The sequence below is a fragment of the Petaurus breviceps genome, unplaced genomic scaffold (genome assembly GCF_028583685.1).
Source record: "Petaurus breviceps papuanus isolate PSGF00001 unplaced genomic scaffold, PetGlider_PUasm1.0 90734, whole genome shotgun sequence".
NCBI classification, from domain to species: domain Eukaryota; kingdom Metazoa; phylum Chordata; class Mammalia; order Diprotodontia; family Petauridae; genus Petaurus; species Petaurus breviceps.
In genome coordinates this window covers 14,027,166-14,045,817 of record NW_027187327.1, presented here as the reverse complement: position 1 = coordinate 14,045,817, position 18,652 = coordinate 14,027,166, and the positions used below count along the sequence as shown (strand labels likewise).

The 18,652-nt window shown below is 33.0% G+C and overlaps 1 protein-coding gene across 10 annotated transcripts in view; it reads left to right on the top strand.

The window, feature by feature from the left end:
• Positions 1 to 18,652, top strand: part of RIMS1 (regulating synaptic membrane exocytosis 1) — a 412,074-nt gene that overhangs the window by 296,511 nt on the left and 96,911 nt on the right. For 6 of the 10 annotated variants that reach the window (XM_069067036.1, XM_069067035.1, XM_069067033.1 and 3 more), the window contains one exon: positions 16,956 to 17,191. The exons of the other annotated variants lie outside the window; for them this stretch is intronic. In XM_069067036.1, the coding sequence (XP_068923137.1) occupies positions 16,956 to 17,191 (236 nt within the window). The remainder of the gene's footprint in view (positions 1 to 16,955; positions 17,192 to 18,652) is intronic. 10 annotated transcript variants of the gene reach the window in all.

Below are 18,652 nucleotides of genomic sequence, written 5' to 3'. Positions count from 1 at the left end.
TAGATATGAGCTCAGGTCTTCCAGACTCCAGGTCCTGTGCTCTATCCACTAAACTATCTAATTGCTAAATCCGTATGTATGTATGTATGTATGTATGTATGTGGAAATAAATAAAACTATTCCAAAACAGAAATTCAAAAATATTTTTGAACAATGGTAATGTTGTGGGTATAAGTAAATCGCCTCCTGTGGAGACAGCTTTTAAGGGACAAAACTTATTTGGATTTTATTTCTGGTATGTTTGTTATAAAATCAGCCAAATTCTTTTATAGCCACTTATTGAGGAAATACCTAACAGAATTTAGATTGGCTGGAAAAAATACATAGATGCTCAAAAGAGGCCATTTAACTAAAAGTTTGCATGATTTCGAAACAGAATACATTACAAATGTACAATGTCACTTGATTTTTCAAGAATTTATCTAAGTTAAATAACCGATATCAGACTAAAATCCCATTGAATACAGAGGAAGTAAGAAATTAGACACTATAGGCAGTGAAGAAAAGGGTTGATGAGGTAGAGAGAGGCAGGAAGTTTATTCCAGATGGCAAGATCCAGAGAGCATAAGGCTGTCAAACTAGCAGCATCCTAATTTTGTGAAAGAGAATATAGAATTGGTCTCGGTAAGGTAGTTCAGTAAGTCCATACACATTTAGAACCACACTAATTTGTAATCTTTTGACCTGTTTTGATCTGTTTGCCATTTCCCCCATATATTGGTTGTCCTCCCAATTATTTCTATCTCTTCTAAACTTAGAATCTGTGTTATTTGCTTATTTTGAAACAACAATGATCTCTACATGTTAAATACATCTGCTGGTTCTTTCAAAAACGACTCTACTGGCTTTCATCTTATAAACATGCTAATGATTTAGCCTGATAAGCTGAAAATTTCCAGCTATGGTCAAAACTCACTATGGTGAAGCCCATTAAAATGAATTTGCATTAAAGTATATTTTTCCCCCAGAGCTATAAAGTGTCTTTCCCCTTACATTTATGTAAACCCATGGAAAAGACTTGGATGATCATAAGGTAGAAAAAGTAAAGGGAGGGATCAAGGTTTTCAGAAAGGTTTTCTAAGGTGAGGCAATGGAATCTATAGAAACTTCTAAGTATTTCAGAAATGTCTAGGTAAAAGAAAAAAAAAGGAGGGGCAATAAATTCCATTTTTTCATGTTGCATTCATCTGTGAAAATAATTGTTAATGTCTATACTGTGTGCAGCATTATACCTTTGTAAATAGTGATAGTCATAACTTACATTGCATTAGACTTTTACATGCTTCTTTCAGACACATTGTCATATTTAGACCTCACCATAGTTCTGTGAGATAAGTTCAGCAAGTGATATTATCCCTAATTCACAATTGAGGAAACTGACATTTATGAAGATTAATTGATTTGGTTCGGACAACACAGTTGTAAGTGCAAAAGATAACCACTAGTCCAGATGTTATTTCTCCAAATCAGCACTCTTTTTACTATACTACATTGAATTAGTTAGACTTGTCTCCCAACTCTCCCTTGAACAAATCATATTTATTACCATCTTTAAATCTTTTCTTCATTCAATTCAACAAAGATGTGAAGTGAACAAAATGTGCTAAGACTCAAACCTATGCCTCTTGGTTCCGGTCCTAGTTAGCTCTTTTGTCTATGCCATATGTGCCTGGGATGGCTACAATTCTGCTTTCATCATAGGCATCCCTGCTCCAGTATATACCATGATGAACATGAAAGAATATTGGATTTGGAGTCAGAGAAAGGGTTTGGGAAACATACTATACTTGAAGCCTTTCCAACAAAATGGAACTTGTCAAAATTTGTCTTTCGTTGGCAAGACCTTTGAAAACCCCTAGATCAACTCCATCAATGAATCCATAGGTATTTATTAAATTTCTGCTAAGTACTATGCATGATACTAGGCACTAGAGGTATAAAAATAAAAATGAAAAAGCTGTATCCTAGAAAGACCTGCATTTCCTGATCATTTCCAAGCAATGCTAACTACTCTGACCATCATCCTCTTCCTCCCTCTGGAACCCTACTTCCATGACTCTGAGCTATGAAATGTCATCTCTTCCCTTATCTTTCCTAAAAGCAGACCACGATAGCATTCTCTTATTATTTCCAAACCACCCCCTTACACAAATATCCCTCTTCCCTTTCCATCTCTAACTTCCCTGTATATATTGTCTTCTGTATTAGACAATATATAGGAGCTTAAATAGAATGGAAGATCCAGAAGTTTTTTTATTCATTCATTTATGTACACAGAAAAGTTTATATTTATATACATATGTATGTATGTGCACAAAGTAAAAGGCATAGAAGTTCTCATCAAAGTTATAAATTGTTTCACTGTGACCTACTAAGATACTTTTTTATTTGTTTATGCTAGTCTACTAAACTGAGCATATTCAAAAATTTATGGACAATTTCAATGCATAAATTTTTAGATATTGCATATATCAACAAAACCTTGGGTCATAGAAAGATGAATAAATATTTTAAGAAAGAAAAACATTTAAACAGCTATTACTAATAAATATATTTTCATTATATCAAATACAATCGCTCACAATGATATAGTGCTTTAAAGTTTGGAAAAATTCCATATACATTATTTCTTATGATCCTCGTAACATTATGTGAGGTAGATATTATTATCACAATTTTACAGATGAGGAAAATGAGGCACAGAGAACTTAAGCAATTTGCTCAAGATCAAATAAGGAATAAATATGAAATTTAAATGTTGACTCATGTTCTATCTACAACACTACCTTAACAATTTTTAACTCTAATGATTTTAATTAATCATCAAGTGATGGTTTTCATTTGACTTCTGACCATGAGATATTTGTAAAAGTTATTCATGAAAGTGTAAAGAATTCATGGTGAGAAGTCATAAGTACTCAAAGTGTGTAAAATATTCTTGAGTTACCAAAGGTAAGGGCATTATTATCTCTGTTTATGTGACTTAACTTTTTAAGACAGAGTTTTGCATTTAAGTTAACCCACACATGTGATAGCAGGCACACACATCATGTTTATATGGTGGAAATGTGAGTCATCTGACCTGACCTGATTACAAATCTGACACTTAGTACTTTTCTGAAATTGATCAAGTTACTCCAAGTCTCTGGGCCTCAGTTTCCCCATTTGTAAAATGAGAAGGTTGAACTAAATCATGTTTAAGTCTCCCACTATCTTTATATATGTGACCATACTCTGAGTATGATATACCTATATAGGTCAAATAATACAAGTATCATAAAACAATATATATGTAAATTAATTTTATCTGAAGCTTTTTTTTACTAATTTCATTATATTTTCAATTAATCTGGGATATCATTTCACCAAACTTTAATACAAAAATATTAAATACTCTGGCACTTTAAGATTCAGACTTTATGTAGGGAAATAGTCATCTTTGTTGGTTTGTCTCTTACTAATAATTTCTTAGTTTTAATAATCAAGGGGTGTGATGTGGTAACTAATAACAGTATTTTATTATCTAATAGATCACTTCATATAGAAAATCTGGTTCCTCATGCTGTCCAGAAATGAATACCCTTAAAAGTCAATGTTATTCTCTTTTGTCCCTTAAACTTCTTTGCCCCATTATATCAGCCTTTCCAGTGAACTGGAGAAGAACAGAAAGGCATTGCAAGCTCCTGTTCTAGCCAAATTATATGATTTGGTCTTTGGCCCAAGAAGAAAAAGGAAATGAGATCATACTCCTTTGTTTCTTTAAGCCATGATTTGGCTACCTCCAAGGTGTTCCCAGTGGCTAAGATACATTAGGATCATGGCTCTGCTAGGGTTTGTCTTGTAACTGTCTCCTCTATATACTGACATTAGACAAATTGTGTTGGTTCTGAAGAACAGCTCTTGCAGTATGAGCCTCCTGAACTACATAAATCAGACTGATTATTGCAAGTAATTAATCCCACAAAGTGGTCACATTATTCATTTTGTGTGTTTCTATTTGATTTGAATCAATTATCATATTTTAAGTAATTATAACTTCAAATAGAGCAAATGTGAATAAATATGGCCATTTCACAAGATTCATTATTTGTACTAATGAGGACCTAGCTATATAGTAATCTTGTGATTTGGTTGGATGTCATGAATGAAAATTTACTGTTCCAAAGGCAGATGTGCAGTCTCTAGTCTCATAATCAATAGATTTTTTAAAAGCTTTTATTGCTAACAAGGAAAAAGATGAAACATTAGAAAAATGTATAAAGTGAAAAGCATGTTAGAAATTCTATTATCACACTGTTAGTGTCTGAATTGGTCCTTTATAAAACTCAGGTAATGAAATGTTGTATTTCTGTCGATTTAATCAGAACCTATACCAGAGAAGTTATGCAGGATATAGCTTATCAAAGTATAATTTTAAATTCAAATGACTTTTATCTTCTTTATTAAATCCAAATTAAACATTGCATTTAGTATTACTTTAGATTTGAAAAAAAATAAGTTTAAACCAACATTTATTAAGAGCCTACTCTTTCTAAAGGACTGTGTTAAATGTTGGAAATAGAAAGATAAACATGAATTGTTTCTGCCATCAAAGACCTTTTATTCCATTGGCAGGTTACAACATATACAAATGTAAATTGCTAGAAACTATGGGAATGAGAAAGGGACTTATATCGGAGGTGGCACCGGAACTGCTATATTTTGAAAGAAGTGAAGGCTTGTACATGATGGTTATAAGTGGTCAATACATTCTAAACATGTAATGCGTGCAAATGAGTGATAAAATGTCATGTATAATACACGGGACAGATGGACTGGAATAGGAAATACAGGAAGAAGAATATTACTAAGAAAGACTAGAAAAGTAAAAGGGAGTCGGATTTTGATGGGCTTTGTCTAGTAAGGACTTACATTTTAATTCTGGAGATAATAGATGTTCTCATCATTAATTTAGAAGATTAATTTAATTTTTTACTCTTCATTTAGATGTTTTTATGTGCAAACAGTCTGTGTTCTAGATTCTGTTTTTGATAAAAAACACAAAGCATATCATATAGAAGTATGGAGAAGTTTTAAACATTTTGTCTCACACAAAACAATGAAAATATCTATTTTTGCCAGAGGACAAAAGGTGTGTGTGTGTGTGTGTGTGTGTGTGTGTGTGTGTGTGTGTGTATGGAGGTGAGGGACGGCTTTGAATAGGTATGTGTGTGTTGTATCCATGGATGTGTTTGTAGAGAGAAATACTAAACATGTAATTTTCATTCTTATAGGGAACTCTGTACCAACTCAGATCTGGACCATTTCTATAACTTATATTGTTAAGAGAGCTGCCCAAGTTAAAAGAAACTAAGTAACTTGGCCAAAGTCATACAGGCAATATGTGTCTGAGATCAAACTTAAACCCATTTCTTCCTGATTCCAGGACAGCTCTCTGACCATTATGCCTCATTGTCTCACTAATAATAAAATATTCCATTGAAATACTTACCATTGCTTTTAAAAAACACTGTTTAATAATTACAAAGGATATATGAAGGAAGATGCTATCTGCATCCAGAGAAAATTTGTATAGAATAATATGTATAGAAATAAGTATGTATAGAATGATGTTACATATATGTGTGTATAATAGGCATATATACATAGGTATATATGTAGGTATGTGCACATACACACATACATATGTAAAAATAGATATATGTGTGTATCTGTGTCTAATGGTAGCCATCCCTATGGTGGAGAGGAGGAAAAATATTTACACAATAACTTTATTATATATGTAAAAGGAACAGCAAGTGGTATATAACAGATTTGCAGTTTCATGTTCAATTATCTTTTTTATTATACTGTGTTATGGAAATGCTTTATTCTGTAAATTTAAAAAACAAAATATTTTTAAATGGACAAAACAAAGGAAAAACAATAGAATTCTATCAAAGTCTTCTGTTGATCTTGAGAAAGATGTAGATCTATTCTCATAGTAATTAATTAATATGTAACCAAGAAAGCATTTCTTTAGTACATATTATTTTCCAGGAACTGGGAAGGCAAATATAAAAGTCCTTTCCTGCTCTCGAGAAGCTTATGTTCTAATAGGAGAAGCAATGGGGTAGCAACTAGGAAAGGGGACCTGGAGAGTCATGGGAACAGTGTCATAGGGTAGTTAATTGTTATACACCTTCCAGAAGCAATGATAGCATTTGTTTGATTATTGGTTCTAGAGCTTAAACAGAGTAGGGAAGATACCATGCCATAGATAGCCGGGCAAAGGGTAAGAGGACTGGAATAGATGGTTGAATGAGATGGGAAGCATAGTCTGAGGCTAGCTAGATATAGTAGGTGAAATGCATTTATATTCACCACCAGGAAAGATCAAGGCTGGCCTTGGTAGAGTTCCAAAATAAGCTATTCTGAGTGGTTAGAGAAAAATTACCCTTATTCTTAATCCAGTGCAGGTAAAACTAAAACATCCCCCAAAATCTGTATATACTATAGAAATGCATTTAATATTTTGTCCTGAAGTATCACGCATTTACATGTCTCTAGTTGTTTATCATATTTTCACATATTTGGCTCTTTTACAAATGATTCAGCTTAAAACACTATACAGCCTAATGCAGTATAAACAGCAGTGAATTAAGGATTAGAAGATCTGGTTTATGCTAACCCATTTCAGCTGGGTTCATACTTCATATTTGTGTAATTTTCGCAATTTTTCTCATCACATCTGGCCTCATTTTCCTCTTCTATAAAATGAGGAAGGTAGATTAGATAATCTCTAAAGTATCTTCTATCTCTGAGCCTTATGAAAATATAGTCTTATATTGACAAAATTACTAACTACTAACAATCCTTATTACATTAAAAATTAATAATGTAATCCAAAAATTAAAATATCTTACCTAAACACTTTTGATTCTCCCCCAAAAAGAGAAATATTCAACCTGTATGATGCACTAAAAATAGAGCACTAAGTATTTGATGTTAAATAGTATGCAATTTTTTCTGCTATGATTAAAATGTCTTTGAAAAGATGCCCTGCATCTCTCTAGCTCTGTTTTTGTAATTGCAATAACTCCTGATAAACTCTCAAGGTAAAACATGTCATTTATTTCCGCACTATTTTGTTATTTAAGAATATTTTTAACCCTAAAGAAGAATGCCATAACTAACTCAAATTGATTGCTATTCACTTAATAGATTAAAAAAACTTTCAGTTGAAATATCACAACACATTCTGCACTTAATTCCATGTTTATAATTAAAAATATGAGTTGAATTACCATCATTTAGTATGAACTGTTTATGCTTGTTCTTTGAAAACATGGTGAAATGAATATCTCCTTTCTAGTATAGAAAAACAAAACCAGAGGGAAGTGTTTTACTCTGTCCTTTAAAACTTTAACATTCAAGTTTTACACTGGTGAGTATCAAATAGAAGTGAATTCTCTGCTTTCACTGAAAAAAAAAAGATTAAATTCAAATTAACCTTCATGAAGCAAATGGCTTGACTGAGGGAGTAGCAGCAGGACTCCAGAACATTTCTGAACATTCCACTCATTTCTAGAATATCTTTTTTTTCCTTTCAAATACCTAGATTGACTACAGATCCTACGGTTTTGAAATCGTTTCAGATGAATTTCCACTGATATGTATTTTTACATCACCTAAATTTTCCAATGTATTCTCCCAGAGAGTTATACCTTATGACAAAGAATGAAAAAGAGGAGGAAAAACAGTTCAGAAAACTGAATGTTGTTCTTTCATTTACGTTGTTGTAGCAAATGTTATTGCTACAACAAATGTTATTTTTCTGATTCTGCTTAATTAACATTGCACCAGTTCACATAGGCCTTCCCATGCGGCTCTGATATTTTTAAAACACAAATGTCACCTTAAATCTTATATCACAATAAAAATTTTATCAAGAAAAGCATAGAAAAAGAAAACAAAAGAAACTATGCAAATTTTATTTGCTATTAAAGAATCTAGAAGCTTAAATTTGAGCAAAGACCATGGTCTTAAAAGATTATGCAGTTCATGTGACATGAAGTTGATTTGAGAAGGCTTTTAGCAGCAATGGTTGGGGAAGGGAGAGAGGAAAACTGAAGTTGATACTATATTATTTTATACTTTAGTGGAACACTAGATAGCTCACAGGATTTGGAATCAAGAAGACCAGACTGTGGTAGACCATGAGCAAGTGACTTAAACTCTTTATGCCTCAGTTTCCTCATCTGCTAAATGAGGAGAAAAATAGCACCTATCTTACAGGGTTGTTTTGAGAATAAAATGAATTAACATTCATAAATTACTATATAAATGTTCATTATGATTGAGAATTCACATTCCTTAAGATAATATTGATTTTTGTATATGTAAAGGTCATATTTCTTTAAAGGTAAAAAAAGATTTGAATTTTTTTAGTAAACCATTTTATTAAGTCTAGAAAAGACCAATGCCTAATTTTTGAAACATGTATAAATTTGAAATTATGTAACAAGGTATTCAGATGATTGAATGAATCCTAGGATGAAAGAACCATGATATTTTGAGAGTTGTAATGACCTTAGAGATCACTTTACAGTTGAAGAAACTGAGGTTCAATAAAGATTAAATGATTTGCCAAAAGTTATTCCTCTACTAAGTAACAGAATCAGAATTTGAACTCAGGTCTTCTGAGTTTGAATATAGTGTTCTTTTCTTTCCTTAGCAGGAACATCAGAAATCTTTCATATTTAATTCTATTTATTTTTTGAATTTTACATTTATATATGCATTTAGAATATATTTAAGAGCAAGCACATATTTGTGTTGTTGCATAATTGAACTAAAATTTCCAAACTTGCTCCTTCCTCACTGTAATGCCATGCACAGAAGCTTTCCAGAAGAACTGCTACTGTGAACAGCTTTTAAGGTTCTGATTACACAGTATAGTGAACGTTCTATTTATTCCCTAACAAATCAAAGCAAAACATTAACAGAAAACCAAGGTACAGCATTCACATTATTACAACTTATATTCACAAACAGCTTATCATTAAAATAGCTGCATAGTTTTCATCAAAGTGGTCACAATATTTAGAAAAAAGAACAATCATCTCAAAGTACAAGAGTCAAAGTCTTCCACTCACAGGGCAACTTGATTAACTCAATCAGTCACTTATTCAGCAATCAGTTACTAAGTATCATACACAAACCCTCCACCCCTAGGTCACTAGTAAAGTAAACTACAATTCATTACCATTACACTCACCATGACCACCATACACACACACACACACTCACTCACTCACTCACTCACACACACACACACACACACACACACACACACACACACACACACACACACACACACACACACACACACACCCTTATCATTTCTCCTTCTGGCAACACTGAAATCTTCCCTAACCTACTGTCTTTTCCTACCCATTTCCCATAGGGAAATGCTGCTTTCTATACTACTTTTTAAGATTTGCAAAGTGCTTTACAAATATTATCTCACTTTATCCTCACACAACACCCCTGAAAAGTAAATGTTATTATTATTTCCAATTTACATATGAAGAAGCTGAGGGAGATAAATATTAAGTGACTTACCCAGGGTGACACAGCTAGTAAGTGTCAGTCTGGATTTGAATTCCTATTAAAAAAAAATAGCTGCCCACCCTCACACCCTGGAATTTTTCATTCTTCTGCTATGCAGATATCCAACCCAGAATCACATCCACAAACATCAGTATTACTAAAATAATTCATCTTTCCATTCAAACTTTTTTTCCTTTCATAACTACATCATTTTTGTCAGTTCTAATGTTCATTCAACCTCCTTAGCTAAACTCTTTTATTTTTTCTTGTCCATCATGATATATATATATACCGATCAATTTTTGTCATTTTTTTTCTGTCAGAATTTCTCTTGAATCAGACTTTTATTGCATCTCAGGTCATATTATCCCAGATTTTGCAAGAGTAAATTTTTGTGCCTTCCTAATTCCAATACCTTCTTTTCTAATTCATTCCACTGTTAAACTAACCTTTTACAGCATGATACCCATAATTCTACTCCCTCTTTCCATAACCTACAGTGGTTCCTGGCCATTTCTATTCCAGACATTTCTACCTGACTTTCATAATCTGGGTCTACACTACATATAAATTCAATTTAGACTTCTACTCCATTTAATCGGGTGTTTTCTCTATATCTCATGTGCATCACATTCATTTCTACCTCCAAGCCTTTGCTCATACTATTCTCCTAAATTAGGATACCATGCCTTCCTCACTTTAAATAATTTAATTATGCCCATTGTCCCTCTCCATGAAGCCTTTTCTGACTTTTCAACACATGCTAATGCCTCTCATCTCTTAACTACTATTTTATTTAAGATTAGCATCAAATTATTAAGAACTTAATTATTTGGTATGTATTTCAAAGATGTCCATTTTGACTCTCCTAATAGTCTAAGAACTTTGAGACCCGGACTAGTTGTCAGTACTTCATATTTCCTCCAAAGCATCGCAATATATGATCTCTCATTTTGATGACTTTGCACAAGCTGCTTCCCATGTACTTCCTCCTCACCTACAACTTTTAGAATCTCTAGTTCCCTATGGCACTTAGCTCAAGCATCATGTTCTACATGAGGTTTTTCCTCATCCTTCCAGTTACAAGTTCCTCAAACCAATTACACTGTACTTATTATTATAGAAAGATATGTGGATTCATTGTTGCTTCCTCTGGTAGAATGTAACCTCTTAGAGGGAAAAAATGGTTCCATTTTCTACTTTACACCACCACTACTCCATTTCCAGTGACTGGAATATAGTAGCGAGATGGTGAGGGATTAGACCTTATAATATAATAATTAGATTATTTATTATTATTATATAATCTATATATAATTATTATATAATGTAAGAATTAGATTATTTCATTGGTTCAGGGAACTCATTACTGAAACTGCCAAAGATAGGTGTCTTATCTTCCACATACAGTCTTGTAATTTGTCACTGACCAAAGCACTGAGAAGCTGTGACTTGGCCAACATATGCCCAAGTCCACTTCCTAAACCCAGGTCTTCCGGCTCAAGAAACCAGATACTTAAGTGCTTAATAAATATTTTGATTGATCATTTGGAGATCATATAGGAGGTGTGTAGGAATTCTATTTGACCAAAGCTTTTCCTCTATCCCCTCCCCCCAATAGAGGCAACTAGGTGGCTTGGTGGGTAGATTGCTGGACCTGGACACAGAAAGGACTGACTTTAAATATTGCCTCAAATACTTGGGCAAGTCAACTAACATCTCTCTACCTCAGTTTCTACACTGATAAAGTAGGAATAATAATAACACCTGCCTCACATGGTTGTTGTATCAATGAAATATTTGCAAAGTACTTTTTAAACTTCAAAGTGTTATAAAAGTGGTCGTTATTATTCTCATTACTAAATGCACATCTAAGTGCTCTCAAGTTTTTTGCTCTATTGTCATATCCATTTCTTCTCATTCCTTTCCACTAGCTTCATCCTAGTTCACCTAAATAATTGAATGATAGATTGAATTTGATTGCTTAGGTTGGAGGACAGACAAAAAGATTACAATCTTTCCATCTAAAAGGAATCTTTTTACATTGAGATGGAAATTTTTTAAATGATGAAAGACATGCCTCAAGTTATTATCCAATTTTTCAAATTCTAAAATACGAGGGCAGGATAACTCTTGGAAACCTTAATAAGATAGCTTTTTTTTTGGAAATTTAAGAAGCACTTCTTCACAGGTACTAATTCACCCCAACAGTTAATTAATTTGAAGGTAAACTCCTTGAGAAGAACTGATTACTTTTCATGCTTGTGTTCCAAGCACCTAACACAATGCCTGACACATAGAACACACTTAGTAAATATTTCTGATTAATCATCACTATTTACAATAGCGGTAACTAGGTGGAACAATGGATAGAACATCAGACCTGGAACAAGGAAGATTCTTCTTAAGTTTAAATCTGACCCCAGATACCTACTGGCTGTGTGACCCTGGTTAAGCCACTCAATCCTGTTTGACTCAGTTTCTCATCAGTAAAATGAGCTAGAGAAGGAAATGACAAACCACTCTAGTACCTTTGCCAAGAAAATCTCAAGTAGGGTCATGAAGAATTAGACAAAACTGAAAAATGACAAAACAACAGTTAGCAATGAACTGTGCTAGGCACTCCATTGAGAAACAAAGGGAAAACAAAAATATAGCCTCCTTCTCAAGGAATTAAATAAAAGTATGGAACTCTTCATCCCCAAGAAGTAGTACAAATGGGGATTTGTAATGAATTAGACTAAATTTTAAATGGCAGAGTCATAGGCTATTGCAAAGAGAAGTTGGAATACACCTCCCCTTCAAGGTTGACATCAAGGAACCAGTGCATATGCCTTGGCATTTCTGTTGACAAAGGTACAGTGGGCTAACTATACCATATCCATTCATATGTCCCTGTTTTCCAAATTCCTTTATGCAATTTTGTGCCTTTCACTATACCTAGATCTTAGACTAGAAAAATCTCTAATTCCCAACTTTAACATTCCATGAATATATGATTTGGATGAAAACTGGCAATATATGGTCTAACTGATGGAAAAATAAGTTAGCCACCCCTCAAAAAAATCTGGAAAATTGATATTTTCGGTGTTAATCATTGAAGAAATATTTAATGTGAAGCTACATTTTGTGTACCTTCAAGTTAATTGTATAAGACCGGCTTTAGTGATTGAATATTTTGGACAAAAAGGTTTCATACTAAAACATACATGCATAAACACATACACATGCATCTACACAATGTTTACTTTACTCACATGCTATTACTGCTCGCAATCATTAAGATATTTTAACTTATCTACTTATTTACTGAATTTTTCACTGGCCATATGGATATTTGACAGTATATTGACACAGCAAAATAATGTGTGTATGAGTTGTTGTCAGGAGATTTTTTTAAAATATTTTTGATCCCAAGCGCTTATAAGTGGTTAGTCAAAAATTATTTTCTAAAACCCACTTAGCAGACACCTAACTTTACACAAGGAACTTCCCACCAATATGTAACACACTATTCTAGGTGGTAGGAATGCAAAAATAAACCAAAACTAAAAACAGTTGCTACCCTCAAGGAACAGACATTCTAGTAAAGGGACAAGACATATAAACATATAAGTAAATACATGATAGTTTGAGGAAGGAAATAACACTGACAACTGGAGGGTCATTTGGTGTACGTAATCATAACAAGTTATATAGCACCATTGAAAAGTACTTCATCTCACAGAAACTTTCTTCAATAATATAAAAATTATATTTGGTTTTACAAAGTATAAAAGTCTTAACATATGCAAAAAATAGGGATTGACGACTTTGAACTTAAATTCACAGGCAAACTATAATCAATGGATGAAGACCATGGTCTACTTACAAAGACATTGATCTTCTCCAGGAAGGACACGCACACATAAGGATATCAAAGAGAATGCTAAGGCTGTGCATGTTAAGGGGTAGATTAGAATCTTGACATCAATTTTAATGAGAAAAAAAAACATTTATAGCAGTCAACACTTATTCAATATGAGTCTTAATAGATAATTTTGGCACAATAAAATGGAGGAGAGTGGGTCCAGAAAGTGTCTAACCAAAAATTAATACATTGTTAATTATATAAGTGGCCCATCATCCCAGATCAGCTATTAAAACATTAATAATTCCTCATCTAAAGGACAAAGAATATTGATGGGGTTCTAAGAGCACACAAGAAGCAAGTTAAAATTATAGAAATGCTTTTGGAATAAATATACCTCACTACACAAAGCAAAATATTAAAAGTTGACGCTAGATTTTTCTAATGTAACCTAAAGTGTTCTATCTCTGGACAAGGCCAATGAAATAACAATAATTATAAATAATAATGATAATAATATTTGACATTTTTAGCACTTAATTTTTAAAATGGCTAAGATTCAAGAATAGAATCAAAAGGTACTCCATGGGTAACATCCACAGGAATTCAACCAACAGTATTTTAAAAAAGAAACATTAAACAAATGACCAAATCATACACATTGGTTTGTAGAAACAAGAGTTTATGGTAGTGATTCAAGAGTAGTTCATTGAGATTAGCAATACACACACAAAAATTAACATTAAGGAGCCCAAATTTATTGAACAATGCAGATTATGCAATGAGATGATGGGAATTTTACATTTCATTGGTGATTTGGTTATGGTTGCAAAATTTTAGGATCTATTACGGTAACCTGCTGAATTGTAAATATACGGGAATAATAAAAAAATAATAACTTGTTCTTGGACCACTTCTATCTGAATCTCATTGAATGAAATAAGAAGATAACAATAATCAAAATTCACACTCATAGAACATGTTCCCCAGAAGATGACTGCCCTACATTCAGGTTAGTGTGTTGATCCACACCCTAATCCTATATTCATAAACCCTTACTGATGCAATTTTGGTTTTGGAAATGAAGGAGTTTATGAAAAAAACTCAGGATCAAGTCATTGGCATCAGAAATTATGAAAACTTATCTTTAAGGAACCTGGACCTAATCAACAATGTAGGTTATTCAAGAAAGTCATAGAAATAGTATAACACATCACTAATGGCTGTAAACATTTAGGACCTGCTAAATATATAACATGTTATAACCTAGTAGATAGAAGTTTACTATCCTTCACAGACAGACAGACAATCCCTATGAACAAAATTTAATGTATTATGGAGAACTCAGCCAATAAAGTGTATTAGAATATAATTATTATCATATAATGAACTGTTACCCACAATCACCAAACAATATCATTGATACATAAAAATATGATATAAATAAAAATTTATATCACCAGACCAAATATACATAATTTCTGTCCTACATGGAAGAAAAAGCTACCAAAATCTAGAGATCTAGCATGAAAACATAAGATTTTATGTGAATATGATGAGGGTTATATCATCCCTGTTTTCTGATTGCTACTTGAGTTTTACCAAGAATACTCTGTGAGTCTATAGAAAATGAATTTACATCATAAAGCTTTTACTCAATTAGATAAAGCAGCTACTTTATAGCGGTATTGTGACTTGTTTCAGGACCATTTCTGTCTTCAACTAATTTTGAAAAGATGAAAAGATTGAGGTAATAATAAGAACCACAATAACAATTCACCTTATGAAAGTCCATAGGATGTTCAATATGAAAGAAAAATGGCAGGATACAGCCTGTCTGAGGGCCATTTCTATCTAAAATCCATCAAAAGCAAAGATAAGAATAAGATGGTAATGAGGATAAGAATGAGGATGGTATGAATGGTGATTATGATAAAAATAAGAATGGGAATGTATGAAATTTTAAATGCCAGAATTTTCCATAGTGATCAAGCTTTACATTCTTTGAAATTATGGTAAATTTTCTCAAATTCCAATAGCTATCTCTCCATAGATAGCTTTTATGTGAGAGAGTGAGATAGCATGATGTAGTGTCTAGAGAGCCTGCCTCAAAGTCAGGGAAACCTAGGTTCAGATCTTGCCTTTGACACATACTAGCTGTGTGACCCTGGGCAAGTCTCTTAATATCTCAATTTTCCAGGCAAGTTTCTAAGACTATAAGTCACACAGAAGGTGCCATCTTGCATGGTTAGGAGATTCCTCAGCTGGAAAATTCCCTATACCAAAGACATCACAAGTCTATTACCTATCATGTAATATGGAATAATGATTTGAATTCCTCTGCACCCAGAAGCAGAATTCAGAACAAAGAGTAGAAGCTATACGAGTGAATATTTGAACTTCACATAAGGGGAGAAATGCCAAGTAGAGTTGTACAAAAGTGGAATTAATTTCCTTGAGAAGTCAGTTCTCCTTCTCTGGAGGACTTCACAGATAAGTAGAATAGTTATTTGTCATGTTGTGGTATGGAAGGCTTTGCTATATGGGTACTAGATGATCTCTGAAGTTCCTTCCAACTGTGACTATGTGAGAGCTCCTTTAATTTGTGATTTAAAGATGAAATTAAAGGTCAAGCTTCCCAATAAAATCTCTGCTCCTTTGACCTTGATATGGTGTCTGAAATTCCCTACATCAAAGGAATTCCTTTGTTTTCATGTATTCCATTTCAGGAAGGCCCTACTTAAAATATAAATACACTACTGAAGATGAATAATATATAAAGCTCTGTATTGGGGCATGGTATTAATAATCTGGGTTCTAATATAGAACAAAACCCTGAGGGGATGAGAACATTAAACATAAATGTTGGCTGACTACAAGAAGTAGAAAAAGTTTATAGCATGAAGCAAATGCAGCCCTGGAGACTAGTCTATAGAACTGTGATGGGGAATGAGGATGTGTATTCAACTAAATGGACACAGCTACATTAGGAAGGCAGCTGAATGTGACATTTGAAGGGAGCAAAGAAAGTACAAGCTAAAAGAAAGAAATCCATTTTCCCCTTTAATTCTAATAACATTCAGTGGCCATCAATTATTGACATATTTTAGCAGGATTTTTTTTGTAAATTTGTTTATCTAAACATTTTACTAATCAGCATAGTTGTAATGGTTTAATTTGCCATCCCTTTGTTATACTTATTACATTTTACTGGGTTTTTTGTTACTGAAAAATATTTAGAGATGACTACATCATGGTAAGAAGTGATATAACTTTAAATTGAATATAATAAATAATTGTAGATAAATTGGTTTAATCTAAAATTATTTACAGTTACAGAGAAAGCAAGTAGATGAAAACAGTAGGTGTTTGATAAATGCTTATTGACTTGAATTGTTTCTCAATCAAACTGATCAAATTTGTTTGAAAATAAAGTAAGTTGGGCAGAGAGATCTTTTGTCACTTGCACTTAATTTATGTGTGCACATATGTTTTTACTTTGTAATTATAGTTCATTTACCCCTAAAATGCAAGGCGGACGGATGGGAACTTCAGGGAGAAGCATCACAAAGAGCACAAGTGTGAGTGGAGAGATGTACACCCTGGAGCATAATGATGGAAGCCAGTCAGACACGGCTGTCGGCACAGTTGGAGCAGGCGGAAAGAAAAGGAGGTCCAGCCTTAGTGCCAAAGTGGCGGCCATAGTATCGCGGAGAAGTAGAAGCACATCCCAGCTTAGCCAAACAGGTGGGTGAAGTGAATTTAGCTTCACACTGTATCATTTTGTGCACATGACGGTAAGATATTACCCATGTTCCATGGCTTGTGATGGGACCGCTAAGTCCTTGGATGCTAAAAGAAAAACGGTTCTAGATCTTTGAAAATCTGTTTCAGGATTTTTTTGTTATTGTTGTTGTTCTCATGTATTCATAAAGTATTCCTCTTCTTGTTTTAAATGCATTTACAATCTCTTCTCTGAATGCTAATTTCCAAAAAAACAAAAAAAGACTTGTTTACAAATGTGCAAGGAAATGCAAAGAAATATAGGTCTAAATTCACTCATGAGAAAAGCAACAGGACTCTCAGAAAAATCATACATCCATTGGAGAATGGCCCTTTATCTTATAAATAGAAATCAATTTCTTATTTATATTAGATAAAAATCTCTCTAAAAATGTTTCACTTATAATTTACAATTTATACATATAGAGTACATATAAGCATATATGTATGCATATATGTCCTAAGGAAAGGTGAGTTCTTAACCCTCCATAGGAGTTTGAAGGTATTGTGTCAAAATAATCTTTGAATATGAATTCTCAATTCTGCTTTCTTCTTTGTAACTGAAAACATAGTGCATACTTTTAATCCAAACAAAATGGGTCAGTAGATTCAGTAAAAGCATGATGCTTCAGGATAGAATTGTTTCAACTTTACTATCTCTAAATCTTAAAAGCTTCATGTTTGTGTGTCCTCGAGGTAAAACAAGCTTCTGATAGAATGAAGCAAAGACAAGAAAAGAAGGTAGTGTGTTTTTAATATAAAAAAAACTTTCTGCCTCTAAATAATATATGAACAGATTGGCTAGCTCATTGGTGGAGTCAATATTAGGTAATGGTAAAGGTAAGTGGAATACAGAACTGTTTGACATCACTAAACTCTTTTTCTATACTGATTACCCCCCAGTTCCTGAATCTTTTCTACAGAAACAGAAGCCTTATTTTCATAAATTTTATTTATACCAGACAACTTCTGGCACAAAAAAATGTTGTTTTTTTCTTACCTAGCATGAGTTTCAAGAAAAAACTCATATTTTACATGATGGATCCAGTCAAATGATAAGTTCAAATTGAATTATTTGGGGCATTGGATTGTTAATTCTTTCAATATAGAATTGTGTAGTTCAGAAATTCAGTAATGTCAGTAGTGTGCATTGTCATTAATCTAAAAAAGACACTTTCCTTCCCTCCTTCCTTTTATTCCTCCCTTTATTTCTTTCTTCCCTGCTTCCTTCTTTTTTTTTCTTTTTTCCTTTCTGGACTATTTGTTAAAAAGTTAAAATTTGGAATTACAAACTCTTAAGATTGTAATGAACCTTGAGAAGTAACTTAGCCCTTTCACTATCTCCAACATCAAAATCATCTCTGTGAGGATATAGATAGATAGATAGATAGATAGATAGATAGATAGATAGATAGATAGATAGAT